The 22,483-nt window shown below is 34.8% G+C and overlaps 1 protein-coding gene across 2 annotated transcripts in view; it reads left to right on the top strand.

Annotated features, from left to right (window-relative positions):
- CDH7 (cadherin 7) overlaps positions 1 to 22,483 on the top strand; it is a 137,210-nt gene that overhangs the window by 48,063 nt on the left and 66,664 nt on the right. For both annotated transcript variants that reach the window (XM_012465385.3, XM_012465386.3), the window contains exons 3-4: positions 10,561 to 10,855; positions 14,718 to 14,837. In XM_012465385.3, the coding sequence (XP_012320808.1) occupies positions 10,561 to 10,855; positions 14,718 to 14,837 (415 nt within the window). The remainder of the gene's footprint in view (positions 1 to 10,560; positions 10,856 to 14,717; positions 14,838 to 22,483) is intronic.

Raw genomic sequence — 22,483 nt, 5'->3', positions numbered from 1 at the left:
GCCAACACAGCGGGGTCATAGATGCTGTTGCTTTCAGTTCCTGCACTTCCTGGAGTGTTCTCCCTACCTTTGTGGCTCTGACCAATATTAACATCATGTAAAATATAAGCAGGGTTTTTTGTTCTTAATTGATCCTGCTAGACCCAGAAGGATGCTAAGGGCCTGAAAGTATCCCTGCTTCTTTATAATATGAGCTTGTTCTATACACGACATGTGATTGATGTTAACACACTGTAACTTTGTACCTATAAAGTATACCCACAGTGAATACTCACCAAATTAGCTTCTCATTCTTTCAGGTTCCCCTGATACATGTACTATGGCAAAAAGGAAATTGTTTGCCCTCTCTCTCTCATGAGTGATTGAAATAATTTTTGAGTGATTTTGAATTTAAGTATAGCTACTTTAAAAAATATATCAACACATGCTATATTATGGGTACATAAATATATACTGCATACTTTTTCTTCTGTACTATTTTTAGAGAAGGGACAGTTCCATTTTGAGTAAAATATATAAAACAAAACAGAGTAAATTTTTTGTAAAAAAATTCAGTTGTAAAAATTAACAACTCTAGAAGACATTTTATTTCTAAATTTTTCTTAATTTTTTTGAGACAGAGTATCTCTCTGTCACTCAGGCTTGATTGCAGTGGTGTGATCTCAGCTCATTACAACCTCCGCCTCCCATGGTCAAGTGATTCTCCTGCGTCAGCCTCCTGAGTAGCTGGGGCTACAGGCATGTGCCACCATGCCCAGCTAAATTTTTGTGTTTTTAGTAGAGACAGGGTTTCACCATGTAGGCCAGAATGGTCTCAATCTCCTGACCTCATGATCTGCCCGCCTCACCCTCCCGAAGTACTAGGATTACAGGCATAAGCCACCATGCCCAACCAACTCTAGAAGACATTTTAAATTCAATATACTTAAAAGTAATTAACTATTTTCAACACTAATATTATTGATAAAAACAGGTTTGTGTGCTGACGGTGTTATTTTTTACATCAGTAGTTTTTGACCTGGAGTGCTGGTTGAAAATAGATTTTTGATCCCATCTCAGAGATTCTAGTTCTGTAGACCTCAGGCAGAGCTCAAAAATTTGCATTTTAACCAACATCCCACTTGATGTTGGAAACTAGAAACCTACATAACTAAATTTTATAAAATAATAAAGTGATTACCAAAACAGTATAAGATGAATAAACCATTCTAATCTTTAAATTTTTAAAAATTATTTAAACATGTTTACAGAATATAGATTATAATATAATTATGTGATAAGGCCTCTTTTTATAGATCTCCTGCCAAAATTAATTATTCTATATTATACATTGCTGAATTCTGTGTATTACTCAGTCTGGAAATCAAGTTGCTCCCTTCACTGTGAAGCTAACTCTTAGTAATATCCTTTTTGTCCCTAATTAAATATCATTTCTTTAAAAAGCACTTTCCTGGGCTCTGTTTGGCTTTCCTGCCATATGATTTCTTGGTGCTCTTTGGTCACCATAATTAATGATTATTTGTTCAACCTTCTACACTGACAGTCTACCATACCATAAACTCAGCTACTTCATTCAAGATTTTAGGCTCCCTCTTGTTACCCCTTCTGCTTTTCATCCACACAATAAGCCAGGCATATAGTAGATAGTCCATAGGTATTTTTAATATGTGATTAATACATGTTGAGGATGAAGAAACAAACAGGATAGATTCAATTCATCAGGACAGTCTAGTTTGGGCATCAGGATAATGCAAATTATATCCATCTAGTCCACATAATAGCTAATGTGCACTCGATGTTGCTAATTTTAACATGGTACTTCAAATAACAGCTAAAGGGACACTTCTAATCTGTAATTTTTATAAAGATGCTAGAAAGGATGAACTAGACAAATACTAAACACCCAAAAGACAATCAATTGAGACCAACTTTTCTGAATAAATATTACCAAATAACAGTGTATATACATACTTACGATGGATTTAGAGTTAACTGTCAGAGCCTCCTTACCAAGATACAGTTAGTAAGTCTAAGAGTTGAATGGCTAAGTCACTATCTGCCCTCCTCCTGGCTAGCTCCCTTTCAGTTTGCCCTCCTTGTTCTGTGTTGTCTCTGACGTTCTGTGTTTGTCTGTATCTTTGTTCAGACATTGGCTTCCATTAGGTCACATTGAACGAATATCATTCTTATATTAGAACTGAAAAGATACTTTAGAAAATTATCTCTTTAAATTATACAAGTGTTGACATTTTCTCCCCTCAACCAAATGCATACTCTAAAATTTTATTTCCATTGCTTTAGCTGTTATTGTTGTTATTTTCTAATGGACAAAGCAGTGCAGTGCAGAAAACTCCCAAGAAATGTTTTCAAACACCTTATGCAGTTGCCATCTGCAACGTGTACCTGCATACCTTCTCCAAAACGCCAGGTACAAAACATTGCACAAGTCTTAAAGATGGTCTCTCAGATTGCTCTCTGCCTTCATTGTGGTGAGTATCTTCCAGGCATCTCTCATGTTATGACAGGGAAGAAGTGTTAGATGGAGTTTTGCCTCGAAGCATTCAAAAGAGTTTCCATGTAGGGTTTTTATTCACAGGCCTGCTGCTTCTCAATGGATCTGTGATGAAGGGGTAAGGTGTGCTTTGTTGTTGGTTGTGTTTTTGTGCACACACTTGTTTTTCCAAGAAGATACTATTGTCACTTGCTGCTAGTTTTGTAAAGTGAAATAAAAATAAATAGATAAAAAAATCAATTCCCATTATTTTCATTATTGTACTTGGGTGCAACAGACATGAAATTCTTGGGTGAGCTTACTGTAACAGTTGCTAAGTGGTTCCTCTCAAATTCTGTATTTATCTTAATTCAGACAAATAGACACCACACTTTGAGTGGTGATGCTTTTGCCTTGGTTATATATATTTTCTGCTCAACCAACCTCATTGTAAAAAGTAAAATTAAAAGTTATTCTTTTGATAAAAAGCTGAGTCTCTCCAGGGGTTGCCTTTAAGTGCTTCTGGCCTATTTCATGGAGTTTATAACTAAGAGAGCAAGGTACTTTCCTATCCGGCGAGCCCTGAAGTAGAGAACATGAAGCGTTCGCAATTACGCTAAGCGAGGATGAAGCCTCAGCTTTAATTTTGATCATTAAGAATTCGACTGTAGGCGGATTTCTTAAGTTGTATGAGAGTTTTAGATCTGGCCTGGAGACAGCAATCAGAGATAGGATGAGTGGGGTTTTCTTTAGGGAAGTGAATGTAGCCGTGTGGAATAAAAAATGCTTTTTTATTCCGCAAGAGTTGCTATCTCTTGGTCCCTGATGAGAAAGCTGTGGCTGTGAACATGAAGCTCTGAGTAACCATGTCATAGGCACAGATCTATGACTTTTTCACTCCAGAGCAAGACTGTTTTCCCTAAGGAAAGAAGATAATTGTATTACACCACTCTATGGAAATTTGTTAATATGGATGTAAAGTTTCATTTTACAAACTTACTTCCAAATGCGTCATTTTATTTTATCCTCACTTCAACATTCAAAGCCAATTGTACATGTACAGAAATGGATCTATAACAGATGAGTAAACCGGGACTCAAGCACCATCAAGACAGCACAATATAGAGAAGAATGGAGATTCAGTAGCCATACCTGGGGCTTCTTTGCATTGACCTTCCAATTGGGTCATTCTGCTTCTAAGCAAATGGACTCTGATCCCACAGAATGGATGTTTGTCACAACTGTATTACTGTGAACTGTTTCTGCGAATAAAAACAATATGAGTAGTATTTTTTGTTTTTATTTGTTACTTAATAAAATAAATGATTTTTTGGGCAATATTAACATTACCTACATACTTCCTGAATTATATCTCTTTCCTTTATTCCTGTTTGTAAAGCAGTTAATATCTTTATTTCTTAAGCCACACGTCTTCACTAGAGATGCTTTACAAGTAAATTGTGTTCCATTACCTTGAACCACAATAATAATTATAAATTAGGAATACTTCAACCAGAAAGAAATGACTCATACATGTGTTTTCATCTATAACACTTCTTCAACGGCTTGCTAATTGCAACATATCCAGAGTTATGTGGAAAATATTTACTAAAAGACATAATGAGAAAAGAAAACTTGTTTATAATATGTATATTCAGGCAATTTTAAGTCTGCTAATTATTGTTTAAATCTACCTTCTATACTTATAATTTTAGCCCTGTAAAATTTTAATAAAATTATCCTGCATGGGTTCTAATAATCTGGAATACACTTTTAAACTTTAAAAGTCAGGAATCTATAATAAGTAAATCAGTGGTAAAATTTACTTTTAATACTTTGCTAATATGTAGTCTAAATCACTCTCAGATTGATTAACTTACTGCTCCAAAAAACACACTTCTTACTTTGCCATCATTGCTTCATTTTTTGACACAAATGCAATAGGAGTATAAGTTTTATTTATATTGCAATATATTATTTCTTATTCCAACATTCATTATAAGGAAGAATGTAATACAAAACTGCAATTACATCCTTATTGTAAATAAGTCAGTGAGCATCACAGAGGCTTTAGTTCTAGTTTTGTTTTATTAATGTTAAAGCTTGCACAATACATATTATCTCTTGCATAAAATTTCACCTTGTGTCTATAGATGGTCTTTTTGTGGCATGAAAATTTAGTATCTTTTTCAAAGGCAAAAACATTAAAAAGTACAACTCTAACATGATAGTAATTTCTACCTTTATGAACTATATTCCACCATATCATCTCAAGTAGTGGTCACAATTATGCAATGAAGTCCAGGAATCGATATATTTATCTCCATTTTACAGGGCTAAGTATTAGATAGTAAAGACAAGATCATCAGTAAGATCAAATAACAAGCAAACTTTAAGAAGTACTAGAGGAAAGAAAAGTTGATCAATATATTGAATTGATTTTTTTACCTTTGTCTCCTAAATCAAGCAGTATTTTTTATTTTCAGATTTTATTTCAGCAGATGGATTGAAAGTGCTAGACCAGGGAGCTCATATCGTGCTTCCTCTGGTTGGACAGGTGTAAAAAGATCACCAGAACAGCAGTGCATCGCTCTTTTGGTTTTGGTCTCTACCATCTTAAATTTTAAAATAAGGTGAATAAAAATTTAGTGAGGTAATGGAGTGGCATCCAAGTACATGCAAGCAGGTTCAACCCTCCTTTAACACTCTGTGTGTGTGTGTTTGTTGTGTGTCTGTGTATTTGTGAGAGAGAGAAAAAAAGGGAGAGAGAAGTACTGTATAAAAGCTGTGGAAGCATGAATAAGAAGGATGCCTGTTTCTACCAGGGCTCTGTCTCCTGGGGAACACAAACATGTAAGAGTGAAAGTACAAAATCACACACTACGTGTTACCATGAGCAACAAAGCAAGGTATCTGAATTCCATCTAGGTGGTTCAGAGGATTAAGGAGAACAAATCAGAGATAAAGGATTTTTTTGTTTGTTTTATTTTTTTTCTTTAAAAAGGTATTGAAATTTAAAAGGACAGAAATTGGAATACAACAAATTACTATTTTACAAAATGGCTTATACATTTACCAAATTTAATACAACAGACTGTTTATTAAGAATGTAGAACATAGTGATAAAAAGAACTTAGTTCTTAAGGAGTTTATAAATTAAAGTTAGATATAAAAATAAACTAGATTTTCAATATAAAGCAGAATTAAATAAATTCTGTCATAGAAATTGAAACAAGAAACTATGGGAAATAAATAGGACAGTTGTAAGACTTCAGGAAAAGGGAACTGGCATGGAGCTGAATTGGATGTCAGTGAGTGCGTGTGTTGGGAAGCATGGTAATGCTTGCTATGCTCAGGCACTGAGAACTAGTCCAGCATGCTTGTAGCATAGAATACACTGAGAATTGTGGTGGAGAAATGAGGTCAGGGAGACAGTATGGATTCAGACTGGGACTCATGCCTAGAATTTTTGGTTAAATCCATAGATCATGGAAAGCAATTAAATATATTTCGTGAATATGCTGAAAAGGCCAAGGAAGAAGGATCAAGAGTCAGCCAAGTAATGGTTCCATTCACTTTGAAATAACTGCAAAAGAGTTGAATTCTCAGCAAAAAGATGCACTTTCCATAGTCTCTAAAATGAGCATATACATAGCAACCAATGCTTCCTGGAATGATCAACCACAATTGGCTGGACCCCTGGGAAGCGACAGGCCACACCCAGGGGCTGATCCATCATGAAAGTTCTTCAGAGCTAACATTATTGTGCAAATATGTGATATTATCATAGATCAATATTATGTCTCAGCACTCATCAATAAAGACACTCTTGTGGACAAAATCATATTTATTATTTATTTATTTAGAGACAAAATCTGGCTCTTGTCGCCCAGGTTGGAGTGCAGCGGCGAGATCTCAGCTCACCACGACCTCCACCTCCTGGGTTCAAGCGATTCTCTTGGCTCAGCCTCCTGAGTAGCTGGGATTACAGGCATCACCACACACAGCTAATTTTTGTATTTTTAGTAGAGATGGGATTTCACCATGTTGGTCAGGCTGGTCTTGAACTCCTGACCTTATGGTCTGCCCACCTCAGCCTCCTAAAGTGCTGGAATTATAGGTGTGAGCCACCGTGCCCGGCCACAAAACCATACCTAATGAGGGGTATGATATAATTTATGTTTTAGAGGAAATAATTTGATTATGACAGCCTAAACAATGTGAGTTACTACTAAAATTAAAAAGTAATTGAGGTATTTTGTAATAGCCCAAATGAAAAGTTTGAAGATTCTGAACTAGGATTGTAGTTCAGAATGAATGAAAAGGGCTCCAGTATAACAGATACATGGCAGGGCGGCAGGGGTGGGGAGTGCTCTATCAATCAGGAGCTGATGGAACTTTAATGGATTATTCAGAAATATATTTTAGGTTACATGCAAAATGTGATTTGCATTAATGGTCTATGTAGTTTATGAGAGTCTGATTGATATTTCTTACATATTAATACATGATGCTGACCTAAAAACACTGGATTTACCTAATTGTACCTCTGCCTCAGCTTATCTTTTGCCTTATCGTGAGCTAGGCTCAACTAGGGGTTCTATGCCACTCACTTTTTGTTCTCATTTGAAAAAAAAAAATTTAGTGCAAATAATTACTTTGAAGTGAAAAAAAATACTTTGAAAAGGATTTAGGAACCCAGGCAGTAAAGGTAATTTTTGTCTGCTTATGAATAGAGTTTTTTTGGTTATTGTTTAGGCTAATTTCAGGATCACATTGACAGGGGTATTTGTGAGGACAGTAGACTTCGGCGATTCCTATTCTACCCCCAAATAGAGCACAAATACTTCTCTTTGGTTGTGTTTTTATTTTGTTTATGTACTTATTTACCATTTTATAGGATGATAGTTATTTGCTTTTGTCTTGGTCAAAGTTTTCACAGGGGAGAGCAACATTTTTCAGTTTGGATTGTAATAGTTATTCACAAAGGTGTCCGTTTGTGTGTATGTGTGTTTGTGTTTGTCCGTGAGTGTGCACGCGCCTACATAGACACTTGTCAACTTAAGAACATGATTTGCTATTTCTATACTTGGCAACATTTCTCTTCTTTGCTGAGCATTCGTTTTTATCAAGGAAAGAGGAGTTTTTTACTAAGAGTGTGGATTTCACTCCACCTATTAGGATTAGTATAATGCACAAAGTCTCACAGATTAAATGTCTGAATGCCTCAGATAATTATGTCCCCATCTTAACAATTCAAAGTTGGTCACTTTTAACCACAGATGCTTACAGTAACCTTGCAAGGACACGGAGTTTAGACTCCAAGCAATTTTCTGCTTGCGAACTTTGGCAGTGGTTACAAGCCTAGTGATAGTCCCAGTTGGGAGAAGATTGTCAGCGATGGGAAGAATAATAAAGTTGAGGACTCCTGAAACAGGATGTGTGTGGTGTGTGTGTGTGGCGGGGGGGATGGGGCACAGGTAGGTAGTAGAAGAGGAAGAATTTGACTGTTGAATGATTGGAGAAGCAAACAGTATGAAGCTTTTACTCTTAAGTTCTGATGCTATCAGTAATGGAGAACAACTGACAAGCCCGTAATGTTTAATAAAACGCAGCATCAGAGCTCAGGTCAAAGTTCACAATCAGGGCTTACTGTGTGATTTTTATTGAAAATGAATTTATTTTCTTTCTCATACTTGGAATACCACAGGAACATTGTATCACCATGCCACGAAAACAGAGATCAGTTGACAGGAATTAGGTAAATGAATCATAAGGGCTTGTTCTATAAGGAAAGTCCTTAATGTAATTTCAGTATAGAAAAGCTCTGATTAATAACATGACCCATGTGTAACTGATATTTCTTGTGCTCTTCTGGATGTTCTAATGTTTCCTGCCACTGTCAGCAGTAACACGTAGATAAGTTGCCACCAGGTGCTGCTCCAGAGAAGCACAGAGGAAGGTGACGGAGCATTAGGAGAGCTGCCTTGAACTTTTAGGTGGTCCAGGGACTGGAGGCTTAAAAACAACTTATTTTCATCCATCATCTGCATTGGTCTTGGGAGTCAAGTGTTTTGCTATGTATTGTTGAGTGTGGTGGAGTATGCTGTTATGTAATGGTAAGAAGGGACCCTTCTGGTAAATCATAAAATGCACAGATGGAAACCATCTCGAAGCACTGAGGTTCTTGAAGATTTGGGGGATGATCAGGTGGGGTTGGTTGCATATTCCTTTCTTTCCTTAAGTTCTCCTTTGCATCAGAACTTGAAGACCCTAGCACACAGCACAGCAGTTCTATCCTGGAGGGTGGATCTCATTAGAGGGACTGGGAATGTGAGCTTTAGACCAGGCTGCCAGTTTTCATAATCTTGGCTCTGCCAGAGAGTTGGCTGGACCACTTGAGGCAAGGTTCTTAGCCTTTCTCTACCTCAGTTTCCTCATTTGCTAATAGGATTAAGGGCAGATGTGAATATTGAATGACTTACTACGTAAAGAATGTTTTACCCATATAACGAACTTTCAAATCTTCACATGTACCTCTGAACCTAAAATAAAGTTTTGTTTGTTTTTAAAAGAATGTTAAGCATAGTGACTGACATCTAGGAAGTTCTTAATAATTCAAACTATAATAATTCTCACACTTCACCCTTTGTATTATAAATTAGGGGGAGATACATATATAATAGTAACCCTAAAAATGACTTAAGAAAGCTAAATAATTCACAATAGCTCAAGAACACACCTTTTCCATACAGTGAATAAACATGTGGCATAGGATACACTAGATAATTCCACACTGAAAAAAAAAATAAATTGTAACTTGTGCCAGAAATTAATGTTTTTGTATTACTTAGGCCCGACTAAAAACCACAGAAACCAAAAGATAAATCAGGTATTCAAGTACTTGGAAGCAGAGGATAAACACAGCTGTTACAGTGCAGTGGAAGAGTCACTTAACAGAAATTCAAGGTGTAAAAAGCTATGTCTGCAACAGCTACCAGGGAAGGATGAAAATGCACTGTGCCCATACTTTCCTCAGTGTTTCTTTTCCCCATATTTTATTTATTTTTAGCACCTTGTCTTTTAAAAATGCAAATATAGTTCTGTAGGGCAGTGAAAAGCTTTACTGTTTGGTAAATTGGGTTTTTACATTCATATTAACCGAAGTCCAGAATGATGGCAGTTATAGAGGGTGAAAGATTGTTGAAATGACAGATTGAGTCGTGTGTTTCTCAGGTTCTGAAGTTCAGGAAAATGTGTAATTACGTCTGGGTTTCTTGAGGTTCCTCTGTTCAACATAATGTTCTGACATACAGCAGGGACAGTTCCAGATAGGAAATGCAAATCGGGATTTGCTGCCCCTGCTGCTGATGCTCTGCTTAATCATGCAAATCTAATGCAGTTCTTGGTATTTCAAGAAAGGTTTTAGTTGAAGTCCCATGCACGTATTGATTTAAATTCCCACTTTAGAGAGCAGTGTCATTTTTTTCATCTCCAAATTTTAAAATATAGGATGGAATTTGGAGACAGACTTAGAGACTGGACATCCAGCCAGACTCGTTAATCACAGAAAGGAGTGGGAGTGGGGACAGGGCAGAGAGGAGGAAGAAAAGGCACCCTTAAAGAATGTGGGGGTTTCTAAGAATATTAAATGACATATTAGAACTAGATTTACAAGTGTTCTATAGAAAGTTTCTTTGCCTGGAATAGATCAAATCAACCAATTATACATGTTTACTGAATGCCTGCTGTGTTCAAAGAAGATGGCTAACACTGTCAAGGACAGATCAAATCAAAATAACACTACAACCAGTTCCCAACTTTGGGAATGATATAAAATACCTTTGGAAATGAGACTGTTTACAGGAAGAAATGAAATTGTCTTGCTCATGAGTACCAGCTGGCACATTCTAATAGCCTTTCTGCTGTGCACAATAAGCGTTCAGCTTATCTTTCCAAGAACAATAACATTTCATGTACTGCTGCCTGACATAAGAATTATTTTTACGTATCTCCATATCGCTGACTCTCTTGTAAGTTAATCTCATCTCACATGAATTTTTCACCAGCTCCACTCTGATGTTGATAAAGGAGATGGTTCCATCAAATACATCTTGTCAGGCGAAGGGGCAAGTTCCATTTTCATTATTGATGAGAACACTGGGGATATTCATGCCACCAAGAGACTGGACCGTGAGGAGCAGGCCTACTACACTCTCCGAGCTCAAGCACTTGACAGGCTCACCAACAAACCCGTGGAGCCCGAGTCGGAGTTTGTCATCAAAATTCAGGATATCAATGACAATGAACCCAAATTTTTGGATGGCCCATACACGGCAGGAGTTCCTGAAATGTCTCCTGTGGGTAAGTAAAGAGCACTCTGCTTTTGTAGCTTGTGGCTGATTTGGGGAGGTTTGTCTTTAAAATTAAATCATCATTAAGTACTGAAAAAAAAAAAGAAAAACACTAGTATGTGTGTAGCAACTGTCCTTTAGGGTGAAGGGAACATTTGAGATGTGTTGGTAGCCAATATCCATCAACTTAACATTATTTATTTGTATGGAAAATTAGGAAATTGTTTTTATTTATACAACTATTTCAGTGCTTTCTGGAAATTAATGTTACATTTTTTTCAACTTGATATTTATTTATATTTTTAAATGATTACAGTGATGCCTCAGAAGTTAACAAACAGAATTCTTCCAGACACAGGCCAGTGATGATCTTTTACTTTTCTTTCCATCATATTAAGATATTGATTCATTATCCTAAACATCTCTCTGTGGCCAATGTGTCAATAAGGCCATTGATGACTAACCAGGCTAATTTGTGGACTGGCTGGTCTATTTAATTGTAATGAGTATCCTTGGACCCACAAATGGCCATCCACATGCCACCACTGATTTTTTTTTTTTTAATTTTAAGTTTAGGGATACGTGTGCAGGATGTGCATGTTAGATAGGTAACCCTGTACCATGGTGGTTTGCTGCACAGATTATCTCATCACCTATTAAGCCCAGCATCCCTAAGCTGTTTCTCCTGACGCTCTCGCTCCTCCCCTAACCCTCCGACAGGCCCCAGTGTGTGTTGTTCCCTGCCATGTGTCCATGCCACCATGCGTTTTCAAAAATTTCTCCAAACACTTAAATGCGTGAAAATTTGTAGTGAATTTATAACAATGGTAAGGAGATACCATTTGGAGATATATATTTAAAAAATGAAGGCTTTTTAATTTAAAGGGCTTTTGTCATTGCACCATGACTAAAAAGATGGCAAGTAAAGAATTTCTAGTGTGTATTTTATTTATATCTAATAATAGAAATCCTTTTTTTAAAATTTCATTTATCCAGGTACTTTTGGAATAGTTTACAGCCAGTATGTAATTTAAGTGTAGGCAATCTTACAAAAAAAATAAAATAAAATAATATGAAACTGGCTGAGAGATGGATTGATTTATATTTATTTCCTGCTTTTTCTAATATTGAAACAGGTAATTTATATAAAATAATAATGGAAGTTATATTTTAACACATGAGGATTTTAACCAATATGATTTATTTAAAAAGAAGGTCATTTCATTCATCCAGTCATGCAATCCGCATTACCAAGACACTGAGGATTGGGGTTGCAAAGATGTGTGTCATGTGTGCTCTTTAGGGGATCAAAGTTCAGTGGCCCTAAATTTCTGTTCCCATTAGAAGAGAGAGGGGAAATTATTTGGGCCACTACCATAGCTCTAGCCTCTAGAGGAACAGCAAATGATGAGACAGAAGAATCAGTCCTTGTGGACAGGAAGAATTTGAACCACGGTGGCACTATCTTACTATAGTTAGCACATACGTAAGCATTGCTAGCATTTCTGTGACCAAATAGACGTATTCACACTTCCTCACTACTGTCCACACCTTCCAAGTGCTTCCTGCTGCTCTTTGCTTACCAACAAGAGCAGCAGGCACAGTAACTGTTAGAAGGTTTTGGAGGATTTTGAAAAAAGAAAGGGCCTATTTTTCTCCCCAAATTAGTATTGGTTAGTAAAACAGGAATTTTTGAGACGTGTTTGAGCAATTCAATTCAACTTCATACTCCAATTCTCATGGACATTTTGGTGGTTTTTCATTGGCCTGCTAAGGTTTTCCTTTCCTACATAGAATATAGCTATGCAAATTGGGTACATGTGAATTTTGTTTTAGAAGCTAATAGTACACTGTCATTTTGATTTTGATAGTACTCTGACATCAAACAGCATGACTATTATGCACACTTAAATAATGTATGTTGTAAATAAAATAACTTATGTTATTTACATGTACACAATAGTCATGTCATTTCATATCACAGTACTTAAAAAATTTATATTTAAGTTATTTACTTAGCTGATTCAAATGGGATTGGAACTTTTTTAGAAAATTATTTTCAGATGTCTTCAGGGTGTACTTGACACCTATTCAGACTACTAATTTAATATAAAAATTGGAACATAGAACATGGAATATCTAAACTACATAACACATATTGTATGAACTTACAGTTTATCAAACACTATAGTTAAAGTGCTTAAGCCTAACCAAGTATAATAGCCATCAAATAGTATGAAATATACCATGCAAGCTATCAGTGTTTAATATTCAGAGATCTTTTTTTTTATTGGATGTTAACTAATCATAAAATTTTAAAAACACTAGTAAACCTTTAGGATACTTTATTTATTGCCAGAAGAACATAGACAGGCATGGAAAGTTTAAATTTATTTGTGAATATGTGTGTGTATTTAGTATGTGTGTCTATATATGTTAAATGAGATAAACTTTTCAGAAAAAAAACCTGTTTTATTGTAAGTTTGGCTGTGGAGCCAAACTTACTGAAGTTTAGTTTTTATTACTTGCTTTAAAATTGTTTACTTTCTTTTAAAATGAAGTAGCAAAATCATACTTAGTCATAGTACCAAAATAAATATTGTAAAGGTGATGCATATAGAAGAGAGACCTTAATGTAATTTATTATAACATTAAAAATATTCAAACTTTAATTTTTAAAAAGATTTTAAAATATGCATTATTTACCATCTTGGCCCTATCAGACATCCACAGAACACAATCATCTAAGTCCATAAAATTAAAAACTTCAGGATTTTAAAAATAGTGTTGTACACTTAACTTTCATAATTTCTATATAATTTTAAAGAAAATGAAATTGGCAATGAAATATATATAGAAAATAAAGTAGAGTTATAGCAAAATGTACATTACTGACAAGAGATTTAGAAAGAGATATTTACATAGAAATAAATCTAAAAAATATGTTTGCTTTAAAATGTCATATTCAGGAAATTATTTGAAACAAACTAGGACCTTAAAGAATACATAAAGAAAGGGACTTGTTCCATATTTAAAATATAAGATATTTACTAAATAATGGTATATAATTCAATATATAAACTAGGCAAACATGAGTCTCTAATATTTTAAAGATTACATTCCAAATGGAAAAAAATAACAGATTGGAAGAAATGCTTTCTATATTTAATGTGTGAATATATAGTAAATGAAGAAGGAATACAAGATTTCATCATATGTAATAAAAAAAAATATTGATACACTTTTTAAAGTTGCCATGGTTTTTCTCTTTTGGAAGGGGTTTGGTATAAATTTTCATTTTCTGTCTTGTTTTTAAATCAAATTGTGGAAACAATAAAACAATTCCCAAGGAGATAGGGTAGCCACCTTTGATCCAGCGAGGTGGATCAAATCTTCTTTGTCATTTAATGACATTTTGGTGTCTGTCTGGGTCTTCCTAACTATGACAGTTGGATACCCACAATAATTGGAGTGTCCAAGATGCTATTGTCATGCTGCTTTCCGGACAGTGATTGAGTCTGCTAGAAGCTGCGCTAGATGAAAATGTATTACCTGAGCCTCATGGATGAGACGCCTAAAATTTCAGTCCCATCTGATTCGGAGTATATCCCAGCCTAATGGGCATCATTGATGGTATTTTTTGCCAGAATATTTTCTTATCTCTTAAATATTTCAAAGGTTTTGTTAATATTTATCATCTCTTTAGGGTTGGTTTATTAAAAAAAATACTGTATCAATTTTTTATGTGCCTTGAAAAAAGATAAATGAAAAATTTTAAATAAGTTTAATGTGGAATCAGTACATTGTTTGAGTTATTTTGTTTTGTGGCATTTGGAAGTTTTTAATTCAGTGGTTTTGGGATTGGCATCTAGGGACCTCAGTTGTACAAGTGACAGCGACAGATGCTGATGATCCTACGTATGGCAACAGTGCCAGAGTGGTCTACAGTATTCTTCAAGGACAGCCATACTTCTCAGTGGAGCCAAAGACAGGTAAAAATTGAAATGTGACATTCTTGTAAAGCATAATTTACATGTTGCTTAGAATTAATATTAGTTATTATTTGTAAATGTAGTTGGCACTAGCACACTATTTTATTATGCTTTTTAAAAATAGATTTGAAAGAATGCTATATATTCAAAAGTATTTCAGCTTCTATCTCCTGAATGCTTAGGAAAATTTTGATTATTCACCTCAGAGTTTTACTTGTATTTTGGTTTTTTTTAAATTCACATGGGAAATTATACATGGTAAGTTTTATATCTCAAGCAGAAACTCTCTGCCATGTAGTGTAATCGGTAGTAGTTTCAGTTTATTCTTCCAGATGTTACTTTTCTCAGGGAAATTAGTTTAAACATAACAATTAGGGTGATGATCTGCCAAATCAAAACCTAAATTAAATGTGTGTGTGTACATGTACACACATATATATGCATATATATGTATTTTTAATTTGGGGGAACAGTTTTTGCTGAGTTGAAAAGTGGTATGGATAGAATATGTAGTTGGTTTGTTCTGTTTTGTTTTTAAGCTGAAACAGTTTACATTAAGGCTATAACATGGAACATTGTTATCTTGGATATTAATTGATATTTTAGTCCACTCAGGTTTTCTGATCCTATGTGTGTAGGGAAGGGTTGGTGTATGTGCATATTGTTGGATGTGTGTGTCACTGATATTTTTAAACACTGTGAAAATCCAAGTTTTTTCTTTAAAAAAATATTTTTGCCTTTATCAAGGAGTTAAATTTCAAATATATAAATTTATGGTTATGAATATTAATCAGTACCTGTAATCCTAAATGAATATTTTAATGTCATTGATTCTGTTTTCCATATTTACAAAAAGGGCAGTATTAACTTATTCTAAAATCCCTGCGGGGATAAATATTTTCAATGCCTTTTCTGAATGACCATTGTAATGTGCATGAACAGAGAAGTAAATTTAGTCTTAGCTCATTTGTTAGAGCTTTCATAGAGATGGAATACATATTTTATGCCAGTGTAGTGATAGGGCTTGGAAACCACATGCAAAGTCTAATAGGGAAGAAACAGTCATGATTAAGCAAGTATTAAAAGAGAATTAAATGAAAGTATTTGATGTGTGATATGAATCCTGTTAATGTGGAAAGTGTGCTTCTGTTTGACTGAATGATAGATCTGAGAAACCTAAATTCAAACACCCACTTCTTCCCTTATATGCCTACTCTTGGCAATCTGAAAAGACATTGACAAGTTTCTGACGATTTGCTCACAATCATACACTGCTGCCTTATATAACCTGTCCAAAAATAGCATGTATTAAGTCCGACGATTAAATACTTTTCTGCTACTAATGATTGGCTTGTGATTTTGGCTTTGCTGCAAAATAACAGGATTTTCATATAACCCTATGGAGATAAAGCCTTACTGGTTGGTCAACTAGACAATAGTATATGTCATAGGATTACATTATTAATACTTCAAACCTGATTGTAATTTCAGAGTTGAAAGGATTGTGTGCTACAAGAAAAGAAGAAAGCTTAGTTTCTTTTTTAATGCTGTAATTATGGTAATCACCAGAACTTCTTTTTCCATGGTCATTACTGCAGAGATATTCTGGGCATCTTTGTCCTCTGCTAATTTATAATATTTAGGGTACATTTTTTTTTCTGACCAAAATGGAAAGTTTTCAGACCTAAAGGGCATGGAGAGTTGGAAATTAAGGTTCCGTTAGTCCTGTTAGTCTTCCTCTCCTGGTGTCTGTCTGATTCATTTATATGTGAGAAATAACATTATTTCCACTTCAAATCTAAGGGTTTTTGGGGAAGAGAGTAAAATGTTGACAGGAAAAATGTTGAAATTATGCTAAATAAAAATTATGTAAACATAGGCATAGGTCATCACTGTTAGACACATTACTATAAATTTCTTCTTCTCAATTTCTAAGAAAACAACATGACTAAAACCTCAGAGCACAAATCTCATCTATAGCACTATTTGCAGCCCGAATGACCGGAGGGCAACTATATTTTCTGTGTTAATTTCTCCTTCCCTCAAGCTAGAATGTGAGTAATTGCAAAACCGAGTGTTAACAGTTGACTTTAACAAACAAGGTAGCATGGCACCAGAAACAAGATAAAACAGCATTCCCTTGGAAGTTCACCTATCTTCATAACGTCCCTAAACTTACTAGGAGATTATAGACATTACATTTATTCCATCAAACGTACTCAGGATTATTCTAAGGTGTATTTGTTTATTTTTCAACCCGCAAGCAAATAGATACCTTTTTTGGGTCTATTTGATATATGGCAGGACTGCCTACCTAATTTGCAGCTTAAAATGAACATGCAGGCCCTTTGTTCTTAAATGATTAAGGATTTAAAGACATCATCAGCAGAGCTTTTAACTAAGTACGGGGTCAGTATGACTGCACAGGTCACCTGGCCATGAAGCAAGCCTTGGAAAATGGATTGAATGTTAAACATCATTTGTCATTTAGGAGTTCTCTTTTAGAATAAGAAGTATGGCTACATGGTGGCGGCATTATGTGTTACATACATACCTATTACATTATAATTTTTTGTGGGTGGTATTGTCGTAACATACGACCCTTCCAACTACAGCCTTTGCACACGTCCGGTTCTCATGCTATGCAAGGGTGCTGCCTCTTGAAGGCTTGCTGAGGACATCCCCCACAAATGTCAAGAAGAGTCCCTTCCTCAGTGACTCTTCATTTGCTGCCAACACTGGAATTCTTTGATATTCCAGTAGCTTCCAACTTTACTATTTCACGGTTGTTGGCTCTTCTCCCTCATTTTATAGCTCTCTTATATCTATACCACAGACACACAAGCAAAATAATACAGAGCTTAGGGACAAAATTTAGAAAGAAATAGAAAGTCATTAGCAGATTTTTATCTTATGTGTAAAAGAAAATGAGCATTCAAAAACTTCTGCGATTTTAATTTTATAAATATTTTTCCCCCCAAGAGTTTTCTCATTTAATTAGTAACATAGTTTTGCATAGCCAGGGCTGTGCATTTCCGTCATATCTGATTTACTGCTGATAAATATCAGTAATAAGAGTACCATACTTGATTTTATTGCCTATTATATGAAATTCATTTATAATTTATATTCTAGTATTTAAACTATTATCATCAAAGGATATTTTTAAAAACAGAAAGCAAGCCTGAAATATTGTGCTCATTTCAGTTTCTAAGTTCCTTTGAAATTCAACTTTCAAGCATCATTTGTATTTTTTTGAGTTGAAACTGCTTTGTTCAGGATCTATTTCCTCATGCCTCACTGTCTACATTTGCATCAGAGTGTTTCTTGACCCCAATCTGTATTCATTTCTGTAGTTCTACATATATGTAACATAAGACTTCACAATGTATTGCACTTATAATATTTTAAAAATATAAGCTGCTATATTTATTTTCACAATGTAATTCAAGTCTCAAAGATACACACACCTAAGAATGTCTGTACATCCCATTTTCCATTCTATTTCTAATTTACTTTTAATGAACTTTGTATGTTAGAGGTTTTGAGTTTTTCCTTTTTAATTTCAATATTTATCAATACTTTACATTACAGAATGAGTTGGGTTTATTACAATTGGTGAATTACACTGACAGGAGTTCTCCCCAGGAAAGAAGGTGGCAGTTAGGACTCAGAATAAATTTACAAAAGTGGTCATTGTTATCCAGTCAATGTGCATGGGGGAGTACTCTCTCCTATAACGTAATAGCTGATCACAATGCATGAAAATATTCAATTGTGTCTTCACTAGCAAAACATTATATTGGACATATATTCCTAAATATGTACTATATTTCTAAACTCCATGTAGCATAACACTCATTTATATAATGAAAAACAGAATAAGGTAATCTTGATAACAAGCATCACTGAGGTATTTTGCTCAGAATACATATTGACAGAAACTGAATACATGAATACATACTCAGTTCATTACCAGTTATATCTGTTATTCTCATTCACTGGGAAATAATCACACAAAAATAATTATCTCTAAAGGAGTTACCAAGAGGGCTAACATGATATCCAATTAGTTCTGTTAAAAGTAAAGCAAACAGCCAAACTACACGTATTTTAAATGACTTTATGCTGGTGCATGATTCTCCTGCTCATGTCACAATGGTGCTCCCTTCACTGGCTGCTCCATTTTGGTGGTGGCCATACCAAATGGCTTTAGTTGATTCCTGGTCCTTAGGAGGTAGACCAGCAGGACTTATTTTCTGGTCAAAATCCTGCTAACCAAAATAGGATCTATTCCAGACAGGATAAAGTAGAGAAAGTGACAGGAACCAGCAGATGTTGACAAAAGCGATCCCTAGCTGCCCTCATTGCTCATTGGCATAAGATACTCCCATCAGTGCCATGACAGTTAATAATTACCATGGCAACGACTCAGAAGTTACCACTTCTTTCCATTGCAATGACCCAGAAGTTTCTGCCCCCTTTCCTAGAAATTTCTAAATAATCTTCCCCTCAATTTTCATTGACCCACCCCTTAATTTGCATGTAATTGAAATTGGGTTTACATAAGTATAAATACATTTGCCAAGAAACCATAGATTGCAGAGTCTGGGCATACTGCCTATTAGCACTGCTTCACAAAGAGTAGTCCCATTTAATAAAACTTGTTATTCAAAACCACAGGATTGCCCTTGAATTCCTTCTTGGGCAAAGCAAAGAACCTCCTGGTCTAAGCCCCAATTAGGGGCCTTGCTTGTTTGGTATCACTTACCTCTTGATATATATTAAGTAAATACAAGCTGTAAGGAAACCAATATCTTTAATGTCTAATTGTATGGTTTTAGAATTCTTAGAGTAGCTATAGACAATGAAGGCTGTAATGGAGAGAGGGGAGCATAAAGGGCTTGGGGAGTTGGAAGTGCAGATGACCCAGGTCCTGTTTACTGTGAGAAGTAACCTTGTTACTTCCTCAGTTAACAAGATTCCTGAGAAAGGTGGTTCTGCAATATTGAGATTCCCCTTGGAATGGTCCAGTCAAAGTGATATCTAAAAATGTTGATTTAGTTTTAGTGAGGAAAATCCTAAAGGATTGAGCCCTCACCGTGTGAGTATCCCCAGCCCCTGTTATTAATATTTGGGTTCATGTGGTTGCCTAGATTCTTGAGGGTAATTTAAAGCTTGAATATGCAGAACCTATGCTTCATTGCTTCCCTAAAGTGTGACAGATTTCAGAAATGGCTCATGTCTGTTACGTGGAGTACATATACCAAGTTTTTAAGGAGATTCCATAGTAGCAGAATATGCTTTAAAAAAATCATTTGAGGCTGATAGGATATTAGATCATCAGAATTTTTTTCCTATACTTAAAAGCAGTTTTTGAACAATAGCAATATAAGGTTATGTTTTACATGCACAATGCTTTTTGTGAATATAGATAATAAATAAATGAAAAGTTCTGAGTTATGGTGTCAGATGTTATAGCCATAGAAAAATTCTGATTCATAAACCCTAAAATAGGAGCCAGTGTCTTTTCCAAAGAACCCATAGATAGAATTTTTTTTTTTGCTAAGCCTGAGTGACATAAAATTATTGAATATTAAAATTATGTAATATTGTTATCATGCATGAAAATCTCACAGAGTTATAAGTATCCAATTGGTCAAGACTAGACTTTACTAGTTCAGTCATATGGTGTTAACAATTTTCTCTGTGTGTGTGTATTTATATACACAATTATATAATACATGACAAAACACAAATGAAATCCAATGTATGAGAATGCTTTTCCAAATTTAGACAGTTTTTACTTCAAAGTAAAAGCTAGCAAATGCCATACAAGTAGAAATCTATTATTAGTGGATGTTCTTATTTCAAATCAACTTTTCACAATTATGTTATTCTTGTCAAAAATATGTTCAATAGTTGAGGCATTTGGAAATTACCTTTCCTACCTGCATTGATTTGCAAACTTTGTGATGATTTCTGCCTTGGAAATGTGTTATTTATAGGCTCACTTATAAAGAGACAATTAGATGTGTGAAAAATAAGTGAGAAACTTTGACTACCAGTACTTCTATCTTTACTATGCTATATTTCCTTTCAAAAATAATTCCACTAAGCAAACGCATGAGAGGATGAGGCTACAGTGTTTCCTTTGTTGATTAGTTAAGTGGTTATAGACTTCTCTCCATCACAATAAATGAGCAAAGATAACACACATAGTGATATTAGAAGGAAAAATGAGAGACTAATAGAATTTTTTAAAAAAATAAAAATAAGTGAGACTTAACTAAAAATATCTCATTAATACTTTTCCATAAAAATGAAATACATTTTGGTCATATTCAAAATAAGCAATGCTCAATTTTTGAAAAATGAGTTATAGGAATAATCATGAATAATAGCAAATAATAACAAACAGAAAAACCAGAAAAGTAAAGATGGAGATATTTATGTTACAGAACTCTCATACCAAGTTTGTTTATGTTTGATGACAGTATTAGGGAAATCAATATTTGCTTTGTTTTAAACTAGAGTTAATAGAAGTTTTGAAAAACAAACATGAAAAATCTATAAAATCATTTTGGCTCTAAGAAGAATATCTGTATATTAGATGCTTATCATCTAGACCTAATTTGTATGTGATTTTTTTCATTTTTATTATAATATTTCAAAGAGCAATTTTAAAGTTTGTAGACAGACATAAGGATTCATTGAAAGTGTTACTTAAAGTCAGCCTGGATTGCTGTGACAATAACATCCAACTGCAGTTAATGTATTAGAATAAATGAATAAGTTAAAAAAAAAATAAGCCGCTGGACGCGGTGACTCATGCCTGTAATCCCAGCACTTTGGGAGGCCGAGGCGGGTGGATCACGAGGTCAACAGATCGAGACCATCCTGGTCAACATGGTGAAACCCCGTCTCTACTAAAAATACAAAAAATTAGCTGGGCACCATGGCACGTGCCTGTAATCCCAGCTACTCAGGAGGCTGAGGCAGGAGAATTGCCTGAACCCAGGAGGCGGAGGTTGCGGTGAGCCGAGATCGCGCCATTGCACTCCAGCCTGGGTAACAAGAGCGAAACTCCGTCTCAAAAAAAAAAAAAAAATATATATATATATATATATATATATATATATAAGCAACCTGGACTACTCAAATAAGTGTAATTTATATGCTTAAAATACAGATCTGTTGCTGATATATGTGCGTGTTTATGTTTGAGAGCTCGTGTGCTCAGATTTAAACAAAAATGTTGTTGCTAAAGAGTGGAGATATTATTTAACTTGAAAACTGATAATATGTGGTTATACATTTTTATAAGTTGTTGAGATGGAAGAAAAAGACGAGTTCATTGCTGTGCACTCGCACAGGTGGCTGTCCATTCTTCTGGGTAAAAGGCCATTTTATTTATTTATAAATTGTTGTTTCATTGACCACTTTTCCATGAAACCTAAAGATAATCTTTTTTATCCAGTATTGAGAAAATCAAGTTAATAATGTTTTCTCTGTTTTGTAACATCGTGTAAAACTATTGTATTCCTTTGATCTCTAATACACAGTCAAATAATTTAAAGTAAACAAAACTACAGAAAGCAACAACTCAAGAACGACTTGCTACTTGTCTCAGTATTCTTTGTTAG

This window comes from Aotus nancymaae, unplaced genomic scaffold, assembly GCF_030222135.1.
Source record: "Aotus nancymaae isolate 86718 unplaced genomic scaffold, 86718_ANA_hifiasm-v0.15.2.pri h1tg000020l, whole genome shotgun sequence".
NCBI classification, from domain to species: domain Eukaryota; kingdom Metazoa; phylum Chordata; class Mammalia; order Primates; family Aotidae; genus Aotus; species Aotus nancymaae.
This window is presented reverse-complemented; position numbering and strand designations above follow the sequence as displayed.